The sequence below is a fragment of the Hypomesus transpacificus genome, chromosome 4 (assembly GCF_021917145.1).
Source record: "Hypomesus transpacificus isolate Combined female chromosome 4, fHypTra1, whole genome shotgun sequence".
Classification (NCBI taxonomy): Eukaryota; Metazoa; Chordata; class Actinopteri; order Osmeriformes; family Osmeridae; genus Hypomesus; species Hypomesus transpacificus.
The window spans coordinates 6,241,999-6,265,049 of NC_061063.1; the positions used below are offsets into that span (position 1 = coordinate 6,241,999).

At 48.7% G+C, this 23,051-nt stretch overlaps 1 protein-coding gene across 10 annotated transcripts in view; it reads right to left on the bottom strand.

Annotated features, from left to right (window-relative positions):
• The window catches only part of macf1a (microtubule actin crosslinking factor 1a), a 141,200-nt gene that overhangs the window by 82,517 nt on the left and 35,632 nt on the right, over positions 1–23,051 (bottom strand). For 9 of the 10 annotated variants that reach the window (XM_047018610.1, XM_047018609.1, XM_047018617.1 and 6 more), the window contains 4 exons: positions 7,780–7,841; positions 5,105–5,194; positions 2,958–3,035; positions 2,728–2,820 (listed from right to left, as the gene is read on the bottom strand). In XM_047018610.1, coding sequence (XP_046874566.1) covers positions 2,728–2,820; positions 2,958–3,035; positions 5,105–5,194; positions 7,780–7,841 — 323 coding nt within the window. Of the gene's footprint in view, positions 1–2,727; positions 2,821–2,957; positions 3,036–5,104; positions 5,195–7,779; positions 7,842–10,067; positions 10,709–23,051 lie in introns of those variants that run through there. The other variant, XM_047018615.1, reaches the window with a different exon arrangement.

A 23,051-nucleotide genomic window follows, 5' to 3' on the forward strand; every position in this document is an offset into this window, starting at 1 on the left:
TCCCCTCCCCTGGCTATGCAGGGCAAAGAGGTGAGATGGAGAAAGAGCGAAAGAGGAAGAAAGAGGGAGGAAGAGATTTGGAGTATTAAAGCGTGTTAAAGAAAGGAAAAGGAAAAAATTGTGTAGAGGCCGTGGTCTGAAAGAGTTTGAAAAGATCAAGGAGGATCAGGGAAGGGCAGCCCAACATGCGATAAAGACAGATGGAGATGACGAAAAGGATGGGGCGATGGAGCAAGTGGAATAAGAGACAGCTGTATGTTTCCCAGCTCAGGATCCATCCCTGTCAAAGTCAACCATCATGGTTTAGCACACCATCTTCACAACACGTGAGGTCTCACCCTCCCACACACTGACGGGATGTGCTCATGTGAGGCAGTGCCCCCCCCCCCCCCCGCCCACCCCCTTTAAAGCTTTAATTCATTCACTGGTATACTTTCAACCCATCACAAACTAAAGTGTGATAGAAAACACACTGATGGAGAGAGAGAACAAATATTAATAAGTAAACGATTTTTCTCCAGTGATGGAGGGAGGATGAATCTCTAATGATCCCCATATAGGAGATCAGACTCTAATCAGGTCCCCAGAGACCAGCTCCTGAGCCCCAGCCAGCCCCCAGACACAACAGGCCTCGAGAGACAACACACAACCCCATACTGTACCAGTTACACACTTTTCCCAAATTAACTATCCTATCTAGGATTTGAAACAGGCGTGGTTTGCTTCTCGGTGCTGCTTTGAAGTCAGTTTCATTTTCAAGGGCCGCATGATGTGATTAGTTGTGATCAGATCCCACAGATCCAGGATCTGTCTTTTAGGGACAGCTTTCTCTTTGTCCCAGCTCTCTGCCTTTAACAGATGCAGGTCACATCTCTGCAGCTGTGATGAATCTGTTTAACTAAGGTTCCTACCAGGTCAAGAATTATAGGACGATTTAGAGCAGGCAAGCGCCCAGTCTAGCCAATCAGAGGCAGCCACAGCTCAGCTGGAGGTGGGGTTAGTAGCAGTCGTTTACACTATTGGTGTCGGTGGGTTCAATGGTGACCTCTAGTGGTCAAGGAGAGGCACTGAGGGGAGACTTGCAGCACTGTTGCATCAAGGTTACGGAAGCATTTCTAACTTTCGAACAATCGATGTTTAAACCTCAACCTCAAACATTTATTGTCAAATGTAGGTTAATTCTACATAGGTGTAGGAAAGGTTGATTAATATACTGTAAATGTGTCATGCAGCTTTTCCCAGATTTCTTTTTAAATAATGGGTGCAAGGGACATGACAACAGTCACACAGACAGACAGGCAGCCAAACAGTGCGGCAATCATGTCTAAGTTGCAACCTTTTGTGCTTGTTTTGAGGCTCTGCTGAGGCAGTGTGTCAGCCCTGCAGTCAGAGGCACGCTAGCTCTTCACTAACATGACATATTTCCAGGACAACAAGCTGGCCCTAATGAGACAAGACAGCCCATGTGAGGTCATAAGAGTTGGAACAATGACCACATCCAATCAGACACAGACTTCCTGGAGGCCAATCCCTATGGGAACAGGGTTCCTGGAATGAGCAAAGGTTCTGTCATTCTCTCCCTCCACGTACTCTCTCTCTCTTCCTTCACTTTCAGGCCCCATTCTATCCATCAGTTCTGGGTTACCCCCGCCCCCCCCCGCCCCATGCCTCTCTCCTCCCTTTGCTCACACCATTCTGCTGATTCATGCTGATGGAATTGGCTGCAGAGTCATGCGCCCCTGTCTCCCTGGCAACTGCCTGGCAGTGTCACCTTGTGTGATGACGTCATCTGACTTCTCACGTCACCCCCTGGTGGTCAGATATGGAAGCTGCAGGGGAAACGTGGCAGTTGACCAATAGTTAAACCATGGTCTAACACTGTAATCTTCTCGGATTGTAACCCAATATCATTATTACATTATTATTATTAGTGCAAGTGAATAAGGAGTAGACATTTACAAAATCTCTGTCTGTGATTGACTGTATACAAGTTTCCCAGGTGGAATCATACAGACAGTAATTTCAGAGACAACTTTTGAGGGCTGTGTCTGAGCTGAGGACAGAGAAAGGACCTTGACATGACTGACTTCAGTCCAAACATGTCGTCCTTGTGTATCTGCAGTCACACACAACCCTGTCTATCTGCCCGCTGGCCGCCGTGATGCTAACTCCACTGCTACCGCTAGCTACAGCAGAAGCTGCTTTGACCTCACGTACCAAGCTCCCAGGCTTTTTCCAAAACAGTACGCCATTTGAGGTGAACACATACACACACGCACACACTATCATTCCTCTCGTTATTACTCTGAACACAACTGTACTGCACTTCACGTCAAGTCATGTGTGAACACGACACACCCGCAAAACTCTTGATGCATTTCAACGACAAAACATAGTTCTCTCAGTCCGTCCCTCGTTCCATTCCTCCCTCCACAACAACAGGCAGGTTGGCATCATCCTCAGGCACAGAGTAAAGCCTCTCGTTAGCAGGGGCTTCTGAAGCCTAAATACTTTAATACATTCTGCCACTGGCTCCAGAGTGGCTGTGGAACACTAAATCACACACACTCCGTCTGAGCCAGCTGGGGCTGTGATAAAACACTAGACAGTGGAGGATAAGAGGCAGGCACATGGATACATAGACACGCGTCACACACATCGACACAGTATGGTGCCCCTGCACCCCCAGATCAGCGGAAGAGACAGCAGAGGTAAACACACACTGACCTGGAAGTGCAGAATGATGGTCCAGATCAGACCCAGGGTCAGTTTGGGGTTACCGTCCGTGATGTCATCGTTCCTGATGTTCACTAGTTTGACCTGGGAAAGGGAAACATGACCACAAACCAGTCAGGGATGACGAATGAGGTGTTAGGCGTGTGTGTGTGTATATATATATATATATATATATATATATATATATATATATGTGTGTATGTATGTGTGTCTTTCAATACCTGTCTCTGTTTGAGGAAGTCCAGGGCTATCTGGACGTTCTGGAGTCGGTGGAACCTCATTCGGCCTTTCTCTCTGGGCTGTACGAAGACAGGGAGTGAAAGAAAGGATAAATGAAGAGAAAAAGAGACAAAGAGAGTTGTCCGCACACCATATTAATATCAATCCCAACTCAAATGCAGTGAGGGAAAATTCATGACCACTGGGGGCGTTGTCTTCAGCTGCAGTGAGCTGACAGACAGACGGGGGATGCTCAGAGCAGAGCAAGACACGCAGGAGCCAGTCTGCAAACCAGAGGGCATTTCTGCAAACCATGCTGTTTTACACACACCTACGCAGTCACCCTCACAGACAAACACACACAGAGTCACACTCCCAAAATAGTATCCCCACACACACACTTTTGACTGATTCTGTCTCTTGAACACATGTACACACACACACACATACACTCAGTAAGCTAGGCAATGCTGACAGGAGATGAGTGCAGGATGCAGGAGTGTGTGTGTGTGGTCACACTGTGCTGGGTATAGATGAGGGTTAGTCATCACTGCAGTCAGCGCTATTGGAGAAAGGGGGGTGTGAGGAAGAGAGAGAGAGAGAGAAGGCCAGAGAGCCATAGAAAGAGAGAGAAGGGGAGAGGAGGAGAGAAAAATCCATGCCGGGGAAGAGAAAAGTAAGGGTGGGGAGAGGATGGAAAGGAGGGCAACTCTGGGGGCTTTCCTATGAGAGACGAGAGCCCTGGCCAAGATGCAAACACTGCCAGATGCTGCCTCTCTATCAGAGAGAGACCAGGGCACCACCAGGCTCACTGCAGCTTACATGACTTGCAAATATGCATTCAAGTATGGGCAGGTAGTGGATGGATGGATGGATCATATAGGGGGTGTGTTTTCAAATACAGTATATAGGCAATACTGTGTGGAAGCAGAAGCAGGAGTATATTTTAAGTGTTAAGGAACATGTGAAACAGCCCTTTTAAAAGTGGGTAGGGATATATATACTGAATTGCACATTTGTTTAAGAATGGATTGTTTACATATTTATTGAGAACGCGTATATTCATATGATCAAACAGAGTTGTTGGCACAGCACTCGCATGCTCAAACTAGCAGGTCTTCAGGCCTTATTTATAGGGTAGGGGGGTGAGAGAGTGTGGGGATGGGGGGGGGGGTCCAAACGTACTCCCTGGGCTCCTTCCTCCTCCTCATCTTCCCCCCCAAGCAAGATGAGCGGGGGGGGGCGCGCGAGACACACACCCTCCTCAACGAGGGGGCACCTTTGAGCTGCTGATGTCAGGAAGGGAGTACGGTAGAGGGGATGGAGGGCCAGAGAGAGAGACAGAGAGAGAGAGACAGAGAGAGAGAGAGAGAGAGAGAGACAGAGAGAGAGAGACAGAGAGAGAGACAGAGAGAGAGACAGAGAGAGACACAGAGAGAGAGACAGAGAGAGAGACAGAGAGAGAGAGAGAGAGAGAGAGAGAGAGAGAGAGAGAGACAGAGAGAGAGAGACAGAGAGAGAGAGAGAGAGACAGAGAGAGAGAGAGAGAAAGAGAGAGAGAGAGAGAGAGAGAGAGAGAGAGAGAGAGAGAGAGAGAGAGAGAGAGAGAGAGAGAGAGAGAGAGAGAGAGAGAGAGAGAGAGAGAGGAGGGAATTGTTTGGAAAGAGAGAGAATAAAAGAGCAAAGGACAAAATGAACAACAGGAGTTTGGGGGGTGGGGGGGGGGGGGTCCAAAGTAGAGGTAAAAACAAAAGTTAACTGGGTAGCTTAGATAACCTCCCACACACAGACACACACACAAACTGTCACCCCCTCCTTCAAACACACACACACACATGTTCTCTCCTTGTGAGAGGGAGACTGTGCCGTGGTCTGTGCATGGTGGAGGACAGCTGGTCTCCCTCCTCACACCAGCAGCTTCACTGCACATGACGGCCCGACCATTAGCACAGTAGTGTCTCTCTCCTACAGTACCTCCTGCAACAAGACTGCAATGCAGCGGCTTCTCCAGCCCAGAGTCTGTCTAACAGCTGGTGGGCGGGTGTCCCTCTGGGCTATGCTGATGTGCAGTACTGATGCATGACCGTGTGACAGAGCATTGAGGTGTAAAGGGGGCATGTGTGCGTGTGTGTGTGTGTGTGTGACTCACCAGGGTGACTCCAGAGAGGACCTCCAGCAGGGAGATGAGGTTGTGTCCATCCCTCAGGTCCTCGTAGAGGTCTGTGATATGCTTCCTCACCTGAGGGAGGGGGAACATTGTCAATTTGATGCTACAATTTCACACTAATATGATACAGATTTTGTTGACATAACACTTATCATTGTTGACATGGGCTGGCAACCATGACTAGTAGACCTATTGACAGGACGACAGGGAGGGGTTGAACAGTTGGGATGGCAATTCAGTTGTGCATATTTGTGAAATACTTATCTACGTTTCTTAAACTATGTAAAAGTCTCTCTGTCATATACCGCAGCACATGCTGCAAAGTTTGCTCTTACAGATCTGCTACAGGGAGTCAACCTGATCAGACAAGGATTTCCGTCAGTCCTACCTTTCTCCAGCAGAGGGCGACATACACGTAGTTATGTGCTGCATTGAACTGAATCCTCTCTCCCTCCCCCCCCTTCCTCCCCTCCCTGCCCCCCTCTCCCCCTCTCCCCCTCTCTCCCCCTCTCTCCCTCTCCTCCCTCTCTCTCCCTCTTCCCCCTCTCTCCCTCTCCAGTAGAGGTAGTGTCCTGATAGCTAGGTTAGACAGTGGGCCTGTTAGAGTGTCAAGTCATGTGTTAGGCGAATTGATAAAGTGTTAATGAGAAGTGTGTGTGGCAGTTTATGTTTGTGTGTTTGTCTGAGTGAATGTGGGTGCTACTTACTGGAATTGAGGTAACACTACGATGTGTGTGTGTGTGTGTGTCCCTGCATCTCCAATTCTGGTAACAAGACACTCGCTCTCCCACAACCCTTGGCCTGCCCGGTCCATCCTACACATCCTCACACAACTCATCTAATGTTTCTTGACACCGCTCCTCTCTCAACTCGGACCCAACAACCAAGCTCATGCATAATTAGCATGAATGCAGCTCATGGCACTAACTAAAACATTACACAGGCTAAAATGAATTTTTGTTTTGCTAATGATGACTAAAGCCAAAAGATTTCATTCTTAGGACACATCTACCCAGTTTTGGAGCTGGTTTTACAGCTTGGTATAATGCCTTTCCCATGGGTGAATATTGTTAGTGTATAGTGGTCTTTTTTCTAGATATTCTGGCCAGCATTTTCTGTAAAAATCTACCTTCCTGTTCTTGTCCTGTCCTGTCAGGGTTTGTAGATCTTAAGCCTGTATTTGTGTCTGTGTGTTTCACTTCATATCTTGTGACAAAACCGGTCCCCTCAACAAAACATCAGTTCACAGAGAGGACAGTGTACAGAGGTGAATGTGTGTGTGTGTGCAGTGCAAACAAACACAGTACAAACACACCTCCACACCTGAGGCTGCATGGACTGATGACATGCGAGCGCACACACACACACGTACATGCATTTGACCACAGGCACCTGTTTCTCTGTTCATCAGGTTATATAAGGGGATTACTGATAGTGAATACACAGCTAGCTCAGATTCTAACCTCAGAATAGAGCTAGACTCAAGTGTGATTCCACACTGACACCCCATACACCTATACACAGAGGCTATATAAACACCGGGTTGGATATATAGCTCAGTGTGCCTACAGGCTGTAGACTGGCTCCTTGGGGCAAGTCAAAAGGGAGGGGCTGAAAGGGGAGAGGCTAGTGGGAAAGGACAGGCCTACACAGAGACTAAACAGGAAAGACAACAGGAATTCCCACATTCAAATCCAGCATTGCATCATCTCTTCGACCTCACTTCCTCCACCTGGACTCGCCCCTGCCGATGACAGGCTGAAGTCACACTGGCAAGGGTGTCATGTTGCCCCCCTGTCCACTTCCACCCCCTACCTGACCCACGTTTTTGCTGTCTGGAGCTATAAGGTCACAAACGCAATTCCTGTATCATGTGACAGGTGTTACCCTACTTTCTCCTCCACGGTGACTCTGAAAGGTGTTGACTCCCTGTGTGTGTGTGTGTGTGTGTGTGTGTGTGTGTATGTGTGTGTGTGTGTGTGTGTGTGTGTGTGTGTGTGTGTGTGTGTGTGTGAGATTGGAAGAGAGAGAGAGCTAGGTTTGTACAGTTGGCCCGAGTATGCAGACAGAAGCACAGACAGTATGTTGAAAGCGCAGGGCAGTGCAGTGAAATATGCAGTCTTCCACTCTAACTGCTGCAGTGTTCCACTCTAACTGCTTTTAGTTAATGTTGCATGTAGCTAGTGAACCTTGAAGACTGTAGGTCAACATCTTCAACTTTTGTATTGTTATAATGCCAGCCATGCCAAGGAAAATGTCAGAGCGACATTAGTTCAGATCATAAACTCCGCCAGCCCTGGAGATACCACAATATCAGTGGGATGCAGAGACAGAGATAAACCCCATGCCATCATGTTGTCTCCCCACTGATCTCCCTTGACCAGAAGAAACACTACTCAAATCACACCAGGAAAATCCACCTACGTCACACACATACTGAAAGCATACACACACACAAATATATTAAGAGGTGCATGCAAGTGTGTGTATAGGTGTTTGTGACCAGTGCGTGGACATTATTGGGATCTAACACACTCTGTACAAACCCACCCAGACTAGCCCAGACCCACCCTGACTAGCCCAGACCCACCCAGACTAGCCCAGACCCACCCAGACTAGCCCAGACCCACCCTGACTAGCCCAACCAGGTGCTTTACCTTGATGAGGTGTTTGTTGACCCATTTAGTGAAGGTTTTCTTCTGCACCCTGTCTCTCTCATCTGGAGAAGAAAAGGAGGATGAGAAAGAGTGAGAAAGGACAAAAAAGAGAAAAGATGGGTTAATTACATAACTCACCACAGTGCTGCGTCAAGCCGGATGTGTGTGCGTGTGTGTGCGTGTGTGTGTGTGTGTGCGGAGTGTGTGTATGTATTATTTAGAGGCTTTCTCCTCTAACCTGCTATAAAGCTCAGAGTTCTCTCTAGCTGCAGGTCTGAGACACACATCATACAACACTAACAACGACTGTCTGCCGCCTCACAGTTGGTTGCTATTAGATTACAGATCCTTTGTGAATAGTACACACTTCCACACACCATAATAACTCCACAATGGACTACTGGCCCTCTCTAAATACAGACATAACTCCCCCCCCACACACACAAACACACACACACAAATGACTCATGAAGCCAAGAACAGACTGCCGCTCCTAAAGGAGCTAGTGTTCACCTCCAGGCTCAGACAGTTTTCTCCATGGCTGTCTGTTGTGTCTGTGCACCTCAGACCCCCAGAGACACGTCACCACCAGGCCAGTGCAGTGACAAAGCCAGTCCCAGAATAGAGCACTGACGCTGGGCCTCGTTGCTGTTATCTGCCCCCCCCTCCCTCCCTTCCTCCCTCCAGCTCCATGGAGCCTCTCTTCCTGTTCTCAGCATACTCTCTCAGCTTATCTCTGAGCCAACACAGACCTCCATCTCTCTGCTTTCCTTCTTTCTTTCCCTTCTTCCGTCCCTGCCTTCTCTCATCTCGCACCTTCTCAATGATGTCATTTGGATCCAAGATCAATTGTGTGTAGTTAATAGCCACCATTGCCTGTCTATTTGGTCGTACATAACAGATAAATAAATATTTTGTTCAAACAACAACTTTAACCACACCTTAACAAGTTAGTTTTAAGGATACCATCAGTTCATTTTAGATCTGAAATCTTAGCAACCATAGTCCTTTCTCCCATCTATCAACCTGAATCCCTATGCAACAGCCAATCAGAGCGCAGCCTCTACCGGTAGCTCCTGCTGTGTTGATGTGGTTACCATGGAGATGTTGTGACAGCGAGCTGCCATGTGGAGAGATAGGCACTTTCACTTCCTCTCCAGCACACACACACCTCACCCACACATGGTTTTGGCCTTCATTTCACACACACATGGTTGTGCTGTCATACAGGTTTGATTCTGGAGCCGTATGCTAAAACCAAATACGCAAAAGGTCGGCTTCTTATATGATATTTTCTAAACACAGCACAACTGACAAATGGTGACATTCAGGTCAAATACCCGAATGAGGCAAGACAACCAGTTTGAATGTAGCAAGACATACACACACACACACACACACACACTTCACATATGCCCTAGGTACACACAGACATACTATACACACACCCACACATTTCAACAGGTTCTTGCAACATAGTTTCAGCATGAAAACACCCCTTAGTTAGACTCTCTAACCAGTCTGCCAGCTAGCCTAGCCTAGCCTGCCAGCTAGCCTAGCCTAGCCTGCCAGCTAGCCTAGCCTAGCCTAGCCTGCCAGCTAGCTAGCCTAGCCTAGCCTGCCAGCTAGCTAGCCTAGCCTGTCAGCTAGCCTAGCCTGTCAGCTAGCCTAGCCTGTCAGCTAGTCTAGCCTGTCAGCTAGTCTAGCCTTTCAGCTAGCCTAGCCTGTCAGCTAGCCTAGCCTGTCAGCTAGCCTAGCCTGTCAGCTAGCCTAGCCTGTCAGCTAGCCTAGTCTGCTGTGGGACATACTCTGCTCTGAGCCGCCAAATCAAAGCTGTGATGTCACAGCACTGGAAGACAAGTCAACTGTACATACGGTTGACCTGACCCCCCCCCCCCCCCCCCCCCCCCCCAGTAAGGCTGGTCTTTCAAGTCTCAACATTCCAAAGTTAAGAAATGCATGTACCCGAATGTGAGTGTGTCTATATTATGTGTGTGACAGCCACCGAAAGGCACGCATTCTCTCTCACACAGAGAGACATTGTCCAGCAGCACACGCCCCTCCATGCTATCCAAACACAGTACACACACACACACAACCTGCTATCACACACACCTGTTACATGCCTACACACTGTAAACAAGATTGATCAATAGAGTAGAAACAAATGTGGTCAAGAGTGTACACACACACACACACTGTTCAAACACAACACGTGTTCACTCATGCCACGTTCTAACAACATGACCAAATGCAGCCACACACACACACACACAGTAGATACTGACCTGCACAGCACATAAGAGAGTGCAGGTGAGCATTGAGACTGCTCTCATTATAGTAGTCAGGCCACATCCTTCTGTTGACACCTTTCTACCTCTCCGTCTCTCTCTCTCTCTCTCTCCCTTCTTCCCCTGGTGTTTACCAGGTCATCTCCATTTCTCTCTCCAGTAAGTTCCAGTTCTTCATTCCAAAAGGGGTGTAAGGTGTTCTGTCTCGTATATGATACTCCACACTTGCTTTAACAAGAATCATTCAGTAAAGTCTGCAGATCTCCACAGATCTCCTGAACACGCTGGTGCTTGCTTAGTCCACGTCTGCTTTTCTGTCTCTCTATGTCCCTCTCTCTATTTGTCGTTCCCTCGCTCCCTCTCTCCGTTCCCCCCGTTCTGCTGTCGCTGCCATTTGCAGCCCTCCCGGTTACTCGGTTGCCATCCAACTCACACACGTGTGTGTCAAAATCTCTCAGAAGGCTCCTCCCCTCCGGCAGTAAAGGACAGCCTCTCACTACTGTCTGTCCCTCCCTCTGCCAATCTTGCTCCCTCTCTGTCTCTCTTTTAGAGAAGCACAGTCCCGAATGCAGCTGTCACTTCCTCTGCAGAGAGGTGTGGAGCGGCCGAGCTCTGTCTCTCTCTCTCTCTCTCTCTCTCTCTCTCTCTCTCTCTCTCTCTCTCTCCTTTAGGGAAGGCAGATTTTGTGGAAGCAGGTTGTCGCCTGGCAGACTGAGGTGAGGTTGTTTTCTTAGTAGTCTCACAGAGGAAGTAGAGAAGAAAGGTTATCTGTGTCGAGTGTTGAAGGAGGCAATAAGGAAGTCAAAGGGAAAAAGCGAGTTTCTGGTGAATGATTTGCCGTCCCCTTGAGATTGTGTCATCCACTCAAGCTATCAAGACAGCCTTGACCCTCCAGTCTTAAAATGTGTTGTTATGTGAACACACACTGTTGTTAACAGAAAGTGAGACTCAGTAATGCAGCTAGAATCCATCTGGACAGAAAGAGAAAGCAGTCTAGTCCCTAGTCTGATCACAAAGAGCTCGGTTCAGTTCATGATGTCATCATCTGATTTGATAAAGGCTAGAAACAGGCCTGGAAATGACACAGGACAGCTGTGCCAAGAGTGTGTTTTCTGTGCATCTTAGTGAGTGTGTGTGTGAGTGACAGAGAGAGAGGACCTCACACTGCCCCTTCCATGAATGAATGGCCACAATAGGAGATGGGGAAGAAGTAGTCTGTGTTTATTACAGGAGAATGCTTCAGATCAGATAGCTAGCCTTTTCCCCTGCTGTTTCAGTCTCTCATCAGTCATCAGTCTCTGTGTCCCCTCTACGTTTTCTGACCCAGTTTCTCTCATATAGGCTCAATACATTTTAAATCTATACAGTATTTATAAAAGAAAACCACTTTTACCCTACTCAGGTATTTATGCACTGTCAACAGCAACAAGATCAAAAAGGGAAGTCAAACTGTGAGTCAGCAAAAAAAAAAAAAAAACACTGCAGCTGCGTATAGGCTCACTCTGGATGTAAACACTGGGATGTCATCGCTCGTGAACTATGACATAAGTGCGGGGGGTCACACCGTCAGGGGTGACCTGACCGCAAACACGCAGGCACACTTCAAATCTGGAGGTGAGACACGCACCTAGACAGCCCTTACAACAGCAGACACTAACGCACGCACTAACGCTGTCACACACGCTCGATGAATGAGCCGGGGGAGGATACAGGCTCTCCTGCCTTGCTGCTCCTCCAGGAAATGCCAGCTAAGCCAGTTAGCTCAGTCCTCCTCCATCAGTGACCTCACTTCTCCCGACATCTTTCTCCTTTCTCAATCCTCGCTCTCCACCCTTCCTCTGCCTCTCTCTTTGCTCTCAGTCTCGTCTCTCCCTCCCGGTGGATCCTGTCTTTCTTTCGTTTTCAGGAATGAGCGTACTTCCTCTTTTCCGTCGTCCCTCGTTCTTCTCTCCTATAAATACCAGGGAGCTCAGCCCTTAATACCAGGCCGTCTGCTTAGCCCTCCCTCCTCTCCCCCCTCCTCCTCTCCCCGTCCTCCTCTCCCTCCCTCCGTCCGTCTCTCTACTCCGTTATCAGTTCTAATCTCTTTCCTTCTGCCTTCATTTCCGTCGCTCCCTCCTTCTGTTGTATCCAGTCCAGGCAGAGGAGGTCCGCAAGTCTCCACCTCCTCTGGTGATGAAGCAGACGGCTACTTTTTTTCTCCCCCCCACCTCTCTCTCTGTCTCTCTTTCAGTTTCAGTTCATCACTCCTCTCCTCGGTCTGTGCTCGCACTACGGGGTGTCAAGACACCCTCCTTCTCCTGCTATCTTTTTCCACTCCCCGTTCTCTCTGTATCAATGGTCGACCATCTCTGGACACCTCACACTAACTGGCACAGCACCCAAAGACAGAAAGCTAAGATACAGCATTCCCAATGACATTCCCACATTTCCCTGTTTGTCAGTGTGCTGAATGGTCCCGATCCCATCCCTGCCAGGGTAATCCCTCCCAATTATCAGCGCCCCCCTTGGGGGTCGTCATCAGATTAGCACAGATTTAATTTGGTCTCCTTGTGACTACGGAGGACAGGGTAAACCCTTGTTAGGAAGATCAATGACATCTGGAGAGAAATATGGTGCTTCTGTGGTGTAGACAGCCACTGAGCTCTGTAGGAGGAATGTTTTCAGGTCCATTAGTCTCTAGTCAACTCACAGTTAACAGGAAGTACCTGCTAATTCTCGAAGTGTAACATAAATTTGAAGGCAGAATAAAGTCAACACTACAACAAACCAAACAAAAACTACTAGTCCATTAAATAGGCTTCATTTTTAGACGGAACCATTCCTGTGCAAAGGAATGGTTGAATTTGTTTGATCAGGTCAGTGTGTGTGTCTGTGTGTGTGTTAACCTCCCAGATAACCCCACAAAGCCAACTTCCCCTGACCTAGTTCTTTATTCTGACCTTTGACCCGGCTGGTTAGCACTCAGCACTGGGCTCTAAAGCCCTCCAGTGCAGCTGGGTCCTGTACATCCAACCCTGACTCCAGGCCCAACGTGTGACCACAGGCCTATTAGGACCTGCGTGACAGGGAGGGGGTGCATGCACAGCCGGTCCCGGGACCACGGCTGGTGGGGCTCATGATGCTGTGGCCCAGCCTAGGTTAGTTAGGACCAGGTGTGGGAGCTGGAGACGTCACACAGCACTGCAGAGAACTGCAACGTGGCCTGAGTTCAGATGTAGGAAGATAACAGAGAACAACCTTTACACCTATAGAGAAACAGACACACAGCTGCATCACCCCACCCAGCTCTGAGCAACATGTCCTGCTTCCTGCTGCAGCTCAAAAGAAGGCAAATGTGACTGCACACGCTCCATGTCACACCGTGTCACACTGTTGCCCAGTACTACCCGCTCAACCAAGAAACAAGCCCACACGTAACCACAAGCAATTTCACAGCTACCCTGTATAACCCTGTGTGCACATACACACATACACACACAGGCCTTGGAGAAATGGCACACAGCACAGCTGTCCCCCGCCCCCCTCCCTCCAGCCTGACAAACTCAGTTCCTGTTCCTGTATTAATAGGAAGAGGCACTAGGAGAAGGTCATGGTTTCCCAGGCAACCCTTCTGGAAACCGAGACCCTTCCTGGTAACCAATTCCCTACAGTTTTCCAAATCCCCGTTGGCTCACCTAGACATGGATCTATAACGTGTCAGACAGGTATAAACACATAGCTTGCACTAATCACTTGCTTGTAGATCTGCTAGTTGAGTGAATGAGTACACATTTTGAGGACAACAGGATCCTATCCAGCCTATCCAGAGTGTTCTTAACTGCTCACTCCATCGACTGTATTGATCCATGCTGCCATGTCACGCTACATATCCAACTGTTAGTTTCATTTGAACCCCACAATTAAACAGGCGTCCTTACCGCTGGCTACTGCCGTCCTCTCTAGATAATGATCCCATCACGCCAGGACATTATTGAAGCAAACATATCCCTACCATTCTATACTGCATTGAACCCTGTGTATTAGATAGCATACAAAAGGTAGGATTAGCTACTTGCCTTCTTACCTTGTAATAACAACATGTTTACCAGTAGCTTAGCATAATAAGCCATGTGACATGTTTCAGTAGTTTACATGCAACACTGACTTTGTGTTCTGTTCTATTTCTGAATACAAGAATGTGAAAAACATCAATAGTCATGACATTGACATGAAACAATCCTAACTTGAAAGGTTATCTTGGTGTAAGGACAAAGCCAAATAAGGAGAATAGTGCTAGTCTGACTCACACAAGCCAATGTGATCAGTGCATCACCATCTGTCTAAAACACTTAAATCAAACTATAAATGAATGCAGTGTGAAACTAGGGATCTGACATTCTGCTCAGACTAAGCTGAAAGCAGAATACACAGTGACAGATATCAAGTGATGTAGCATGATAGTGCTAAAAAAACTACCACACCCTAACCCCTTTAGCCATTCAATGCTAAATATGAATCATATGAGTCATTGAATAACCGACACAAACACAAGAGCAACCTACAAGCCAACTGTCACTCCGGTAGAGAGGTGTAGCTTGAACAGGAAGTCAGGCTTGTGACGAGAGAAGCAGCAGCGACAGGAGGAGAAGAGGAGTGACTGGGAGAGAGGGTGAGAGGGAGCGAGAGAGAGAAGAAAGACCGAAAAAAGGGGAGAGACGAGCAAGAGGAAATAAAGAGAGAAGCCGTCTTCCACTCGTGTTCAGTGTCGCTCTACCTGGGTTGACCTGTGGAGTGCGGCGGCGGCGGCGGTAGTACCACACCCCCGCGGCGGTCAGGAAGTGGACGGTCACCACCAGGACGGGTGTAAGGACCGCTGGGTCTAAGAGAAGGTCCATCGCTAACCAGCTAACTGGCGCACTAACGTCCACTCCACCAGGGATGGGAGAGGAGCGGGCAGTAGATTCCAGAAGTTGGCCTTAGGTCAGGTTGACAAGGAGTGGACTACAGGAGCTCTTTAACTTGAACTTCAGAGTTCCTGTTTCCAAAAGCATCCTGATGTGCCTCTTTCACTTCTTTCTTCTCTGTTTCTTCAACTATACCCTCTAAAACTTTATATCCAATTCTTTAATCTCCTTCACGAAGTTCTCTAACTTTTCCCGATTGAAACAAGACTGCTGACTAATCTTGCGGAGTCCTATGCTCCAAACAGAATCCCTCCCTCCTCCCCACCTTCTCTCTCTCTCTCTCTCTTCAGCTAGCCCCTCTCCCTTGCTCCATGACACTCTGGCACGGAATTCCTTTCCCCTGAAACAAGCGCTGGGCTTTTAGTGGTTGCTTAGACCACCGCTGCAGGACCAACAAATAAATTGTTGGAATAAAGTAACAGACACAAGACCGTTGGGTTCCTTCCCTCTCTCTCTCTCTTGAAAGGAAACCACAAGTGAGATACTCTTTCCTGTATGAAATACAAAAGGAGAGGGGGAGAGAGAGTGAGCGAGAGACAAAGACAGACAGACAGAGAGAGACAGAGAGAGAGAGACAGATAGAGCACTGACGCGCGTGTATGTGTGTACAGTGTGTTTATCAGTTGCTATGCTATGACTGACTACTGACATGTCACTAGCCCTGATATTAATGGCTTTCTTTAAATGGACGTTCCGACTGTGTGACTGTGATGCTCATAGGCTAAGGTGACAGGCCACTACAGTAAGGTGAACATACACACTCATACACACAGTGAGTCAGCCACATTCAGCCTGGCAGTCTAGCAGGCAGGGGATCCTAAAGTTGCTCCCACCTTCCAGAGACTGGTGTGTTTGTTTCTAATGTGTCAGTGGGTGAGGACAGATCTAGGGACAGTAGGCTGGTAGCCTGGTTACCGATATTTTAGGGAGACGTCCCAACACCTAAGTCAGTCAGTGGTTTCCATAACAATGGTCACATGACACACTGGGAACTCCCACTGTTCCATTACCCAGCATCCCCTCTGTTTGCCCAGACAAGCTATCAATCACCTTTCATGGTCAAAACCTTGGATTTGAGGTCTGTTAGGCATATACATTGAAACTGCTGAAAGGTTTTATTAAAAAAAAATGCGTGGTTAGAAAAAGTAAATGACAGAACAAGGGAGGGATAGATATAGAGTCCTAAAGAAAGGTGGAGAGCAGAAAAGAGCAGAGTGGCAGCCACATGTATGAGGGGAGGAGTGTGAAGCCACCACTGTGTGGCAGAAGAGACCAACGTGTGTGTGTGGCTGCAGAATCTTACCCAACACCTCACACCCACAAACCCAAAGGAGACCGCTACTGAACGAACCAGACTCACAGTTCATCCGCCCCCAAAAACACACCCTGACTTATACAGCTTGTGACAGGTCCATCACTTGCATCAAGTAGTGATTATTTTGCATTATTAGTTTGTATTTTTAGACCCTTATCAGGCTGCATCAGATCATATATTTTACCCAGCCCCTCCCCTTTCACTCTCACATCCAGTATTTCTTCAGGGAGGGGTCCTCCCTTCTGTCTGTCACCTGGAGCAGGGACACTAGCTCTGAAACGCATGAGTGGACAGTGCCCAAGCATGACAGCGCTGAAAGGAACACAGATGTTGCGTACACACCCAAACACAGATGTGACCCCAGTTAACCAACCACCCCCACCCCCCCCAAAATCTAACCACATATTCATGTAATGAGGACACCCAATCTGGACAGACGGGTGCACACTGGATGAATGAGAGGCCCAGAGTGTGTGCCCTTTACCCTCATCCTGCCACACACACACACACATGCAAAGGGGTAATGCTGTGTCGGTGTAAACGTCAGTGTGTACACACACATACGACCATGTACTAAAACATGCTCGGTGCATACACGAAAACACACCCCCTCCAGTGACGTGGGGGCCGTGACTGGACAAAGAGGGCCTGAGGATGATGTCAGACTACACTATGAGCGTGGGGGGAGAGGAGAAGCGGGCCGGAGGAGGAAGAAAGAGACAGGGGAGAGTGAGAGAGAGAGAGAGAGAGAGAGAGAGAGGAGAGAGAGAGAGAGAGAGAGAGAGAGAGAGAGAGAGAGAGAGAGAGAGAGGAGGAGGAGGGAGGGAGGGAGAGGAGGGAGGGATGGAGGGAGGGAGGGGAGGGAGGAGGGAGGAGGGAGGGAGGGAGGAGGAGGGAGGGAGAGGAGAGAGAGAGGGGAGAGAGAGAGAGAGGGGAGAGAGAGAGAGAGAGAGGAGAGAGAGAGAGAGGGGGGGGGGGGGGAGGGGAGAGAGAGAGAGAGAGAGAGAGAGAGAGAGAGAGAGAGAGAGAGAGAGGAGGAGAGAGAGAGAGAGGAGAGAGAGAGAGAGAGAGGGAGAGATTCTGCAGTGTTATTGTAGAGCATGGTGCTCTGTGGGTGTTTGTCTCGGGTTGTGAATGATCCTATTCATGGAGACCGGAGAGAGAGAAATGCTACACTCATAGTGCGTGCATGTACACACACACAGCACACAAGCCCTTTATCATGGCCACTGTCCCTCTGTCCTCAGCACAGTGACCTGCTGTTCCTAGCCTGCTACCTCCCTACTCCTCTCATATCTTCATCTCGCTCTCCATTATTTCCTTTCTCACCCTCCCCCCCTACACACCCTTTAACTCCTTTAGTCAGCATCCTAAAGATGGAGCTTGCCGGCTAAGGTCACCCTGACGCACACACACGCACGCACGCACACACACAAACACAAACACATTAATACATCCAGACAGCAAGACAGAATGGAGAAGATGGGCTGACTTGGTTTGGAGCGGTGGGAGAGGAGATACACCAATCCTCACAGGGAAAAATTCCGGAACATGTTTCAAATATTCAAGAACCTACTGTAGCTATTCTAGAACGTTCCCGTCCGGACACGTCCAGTCACCAGCTGTTCGACCCTGACACTTTAGCACCCCACGCCCACACAGTTCCGCAGCGGTCAGCGACCCCCTGGGAGTCCCTTCTGGAGCACACACACTTCCTGCAGAGGACATGGAGCCAGCCAGGGCCTTCCTGAACGCCAGTCTGTCAGGCTGCAGCGGGACCAACCACAGACAGAGATAGAGAGACCGGAACATGGAGAGATTTCACTGAGCAGAGATAGGATGTGAGTAGTGGGACATAATTAGATGTAACACTGCACAGGAAATGGACCTGACGACAGTGGTCTAGTTGAAACATGCCTAGAGGGGCCAGCAGTGAACAGAGGTTCAGTCCTAGCCAGGGCTTTCAGAGCTCTGTCGGAGCTTTGTCGTACAAGGAGGGTTAGGGTCTCTAGACATAAAGTCAAACGCTTTCAACTTCAGTTAAACATTCAGCTGTACAGTACATTACTTCTTGTGGTACATGCGAAACTGTCCTTTATCATCATGTTGTAGTACTGTTAAACAACGGTATGCAGCCTACTCCTGATCCTTGATTATCTGATGAACTGTCTATATGTATACACTATTTGAATCTAGTTTTGGATTAAGGTGTCTGTTAAATGTAATTTGGCTCTCTGTAGTACCACCTTCTACAGTTAGGGGGAGACCTGGTCCCATTTACTGAGTGTAAGCCCAGGAGTCACAATGAAGAAGCCATAGTAACAGAGAGGTCAGTGTGAATCTCCTAAGCTGACCGTAGCCAAGGTTATACAGAAACAACTGTTCTGAGATCAGCTGTTGCGACATAAAATACTTGTTCATACTAAAAATGAACAATATCACACTTATTCCTTTGCCTGCAGGTTTAACTCTACGTTAAACAAGTAGGTTCCCAAACTTTTGTGTCTCTCTCTTGCACCCTCTCGCTTGCCCTTGCTCTCAAATTCCCTGGCGGCTATAGCCTATGCCATTCAGACCCACCACTGGGTCAGCCAAGCATGAGCAATCAAGTGCAGATTGTCACTAAGTCACCAGGGCATGGCTAATCACACACAGAGCTAATCATACCAGCAGAAGGGCTAGTCAGAAGCCCATAACACCTTCCTCACGGAGAGAAAAACAAACAGACACACAGGTTAGGTCAGTTTACCTACACCCTTCACCAAACCAACAAGGGCCGATCCCCGGTCAGCTGGTGAGAGTAATAATTAAGCAACATCAAGACTGTAGACTTGTAGGCGATGATGTAATGATTGGGGGTGTGTTGTGACAGGGGTACTGACTGGGTCACTGCACCACCCTTCAGACTTGCCAGACAGACACAAGCAACAGAGCCTGAGGTGCAGGGAAAAGATTAGCGAGGGAGAGGAGGAGAGATGAAGAGGGAGGGGAGGGTGAGAAGGAGCTGAGGGCTGTTCAGTCCACACATGGACAGAATCACGTGACCCAAGAGCAAACACTGGGGAGTCAGACACACACAAACACAGATGTTTACAGGAAACACGTTTCTATTTTCATGTCACTCTGCACTACTCTTCAGCAGCGACCCTCCCTCCCTTCCTCCAACCTGCCCTCTCCCTCTCCCTCTGGCCAAAAGGAGTCCACATGAACACAGCTATGTCATAACAGGAAGAGAACAGCTCTTTTTCAGGACCGTGTCATAATAGGAAGACCTCTGCCCTGCTCCGGGTTGCAACCACATGACAGGACACCCCCGGGGGGGGGGGGGGGGGGGGGGGGGCTGTGAGGCAACAACAGCCTTCCCTAACTTTCTGTTTTCCCAAAAGGGTGAAACCTTGGAAGTTCACTCAACGTCAGGCCAGTGATCCCGTGGGGCAGGGGGTTAGAGTCATGTGTGTAATGTGTGTATTGTATGTAAGTATGTGTGTGTGTGTGGACTGGGACACCAAACCCTGCGTTTGAGCCTGGGGCGCCCAGGCGAAGGTAAAGCCCACACACAAACACACACAGAGACAGGAAGATTTACTGGTCTAGTTCAGCTTCTGCAGTCACATTGCTATTGGAAGGAGGGAGGAGAAGGGGAGGAGAGGGGAGAGGTGGAGGAATCTGTCACACTGACGCCACAGCGACGCACTATGGATGGTGGGAAAGGAGGAGAAGGGACAGAGAGAAAGAGAGATTTGTAGCCTGTTAAGAAAAGAGCTGTCCAAGCCTCAACCAAAGTCTTTAGGTTTTAGTGGCTGACTTAATCACAGGTTAATGACAGGGAAAGAGGGAGGGAGAGAGGAAGGGGTCCATGTGGACGAGAAAAAGGGACGATAAAGGGGAGAGAAAAAAAAGGGTACGGAGGACAAATTTAGAGCGGATAAGAAGCTACAGGGGCATGAAGGGAGGGATAGGAGTGTGCGGAGAAAGAAAAATGAAGTTAGCGGGCAGAGAAAAGACGAGGGGAAATGAATGAGAAGAGGAGGACCAGGAGAGGAGGAGGAGGAGGAGGAGTGAGCATCAGTGGGTGGCAGAAAGACAGAGGGGTGAGGAGAGGAAACAAGATGGATAGACAAGACAGAGAAAAGAGGGCAGGAAATGAACATGAGCGAGCAAGAGAGAGATGGAGGGTCATGAGAAAGAGAAGGAAGCGGGGGAGAGAGAGAGAGAGAGAGAGAGAGAGAGAGAGAGAGAGAGAGAGAGGGGGGGGGGGGGGATGAAGAGAGGAAACACTCAAGAGTGAGGTCAGAGGATGGGAAAACAGGAGGCAGGGCAGAAAAGCGAGAGAATACAAGAGAAGGGCAGGAATGTGAAGAGCACACACACACATACAGAGAACCAAGGCAACACTCCCTTTCATTTTAACCCAGCTGTTCCCATCACCATGGCAATGCCCTAGCCCCCGCCCCTGCTCCCCAGGCCCTTTCACATCAGGCACTTGACCTGACCTCCTAAAAAAGCTGTAATTATGGGCTGTCAGGGGCATCCACGACAACGACTGAGAAATGGTTGTTCACGGGTTTGGGCAATGACAAACATTGGCTTTCTAAACAGATTAGAGATCAGCCCCTACTGCTATGGCTGTATACAAACAAATGATGAGCTCACTGCTAAAACTGTCTGTGGTCAGTTGACACAGGCACTAAAAAGCTTGAATGGACCATAAAAACACTTCCACACAAATGCTGAGTTTTCCTTTGGTTTTATGACAGCAAAGTGCAGAGATCTGTTTACCACTGTGTGTATGCCTGTGTGTGACAAAGTACAACAATTAAACAAGTTAAATTGTTGAAGATAGGTATGGAATTCAGAGCATTTATCTAGTTAGTTGTAGGTGTGTTGACAAGTTATCTAGTGCTCATCTCAGTGCTTGTGTGTATGTGTGTAGTGAACTTGGTGGAGTCTCAGTCATGCAAGGCCAGGGAGATTGCAGAATGACCCTCCAAGAAGAGGCACCCTTCCAGCAATGAGAGAGACAGAGAGACAGAGAGAGAGAGAGAGAGAGAGAGAGAGAGAGAGAGAGAGAGAGAGAGAGAGAGCTCCCCACCACTAATGACTCTGTGTTGTCTTTCCGCCACAATGCATCATGGGACCATTTCACTATCTTCACACCGGGCCCCCTTGCCTGAGAGACAGAACGGAGCCCCCCCACACACACACACATACACACACAGGCACACTGTCCCAAAGTGACTGCTTAGTGACTCTAAGCAGAGGAAGCAGCGTTCACAAAGAATGTGGATCCCGTCCGTCCGTCTGACACAATAAAGCAGAAAATGATCAATCGAGGGGTTAATTAACGGCTACCTTCCTCTGCCTCTTAGGCAGGTTCGTGAGCAGGAAGGTAATCCCTTTTTAACGAGCACAGGGAGTGGGGTGCTGGGTTCTGGTCGGGCTTAGGAGGGTCCAAACCGGGTGGCAGGCTGCTTGTTTGAAGAACACCGTGGATGGGGAGGATGAGGGAGAGGTAGAGGTACGGAGGAGGTGGGAGGAAAGGAATGTCAAAAAGAGGTAGAGAAGTGAAAAGAGTATGACGATTGAGGGGATTAGAGAAAGAGGTTTGGGAAAAATTAGTGAGCGAGAGAGAGAGAGAGAAAGAGAGAGAGAGTTCTGCTTCCACTCTGTATTAGTTTCAGAGTTCCTATTGAATCCCTAACCCCGGTTCCGCAACCCTTTTAGCCTCTCTCTCCAGCATCTTCTCAGCCTCATCACGTCAACAAAGCACCTTTCACTCTCACGTCAAGCAGAGAGTGGAGGAGCAAGGGTGAGAGGGGAGAAAGAGAAAGAGTTTGTGAACGGTGGGGCCAAGCATGGGGGAGAGGTAAATGAAGAAAATAAACAGAGGCCCCTCCATCTCTCCATCTATCCATCCATCCATCCCTCCCTCTACTGCCCTCATTACTCCTGGCTCTGATTCTACCGCCTCACTCACAAAGCAAACACAGAGGCAGGCCAGCCCCGACCACACACAACGACAACACACACAACGACAACACACACACACGCACATTAGGCACACACGCCACAATCACAAACGTTCTCTATTCATCTTCCTCTCCAATCCTTTCTCACACAACAATATAAACTTACACACACACTGAATGAACACCCTTATCATAAGGCACACACACAAACGCACACATGATGAAGAGAAACGCTGTGTTTCACATACGCATTCAACACCCCACAATCTAGATCATGCACTTCAAGAGCTTTAAAAATAAGTCAGAAACTCAAAACAAACCCACACCCTTTTCCCTCTTTCTGTCTCTATTCCTCCATATCTCTCAGCATCTGTTCCTCAAACCCACACTTCGTCTGTCTTCGTTTTAAGCTCTCCCCACATCTGACAGGCTGTAAATTAGATATAGGTGGACAATCGTTGCCTGGGCATCACACTGTGATAACACTACGTTTCCCACGCTGCCCTGCTCCTTTCAGGAAGTGGAGCGCGGTTCCTCACAGCACAGCCCTAGGGCGTGTATTCTGAGGTGGAACAGGAAATCAACAGGATGCTGGAGAACCGGACAAACCCCCTACCTCCTGGCAGGAACACCCGGGCCTGGTTCTAATACTGAACACAGGCATCCTTCCTTCCTCCTATCCTTCCTTGAAGTAATTACTTAACATGTTCATGTAAAAGACACTACTTTACTTCAGTCGCTGCTTCAAGTG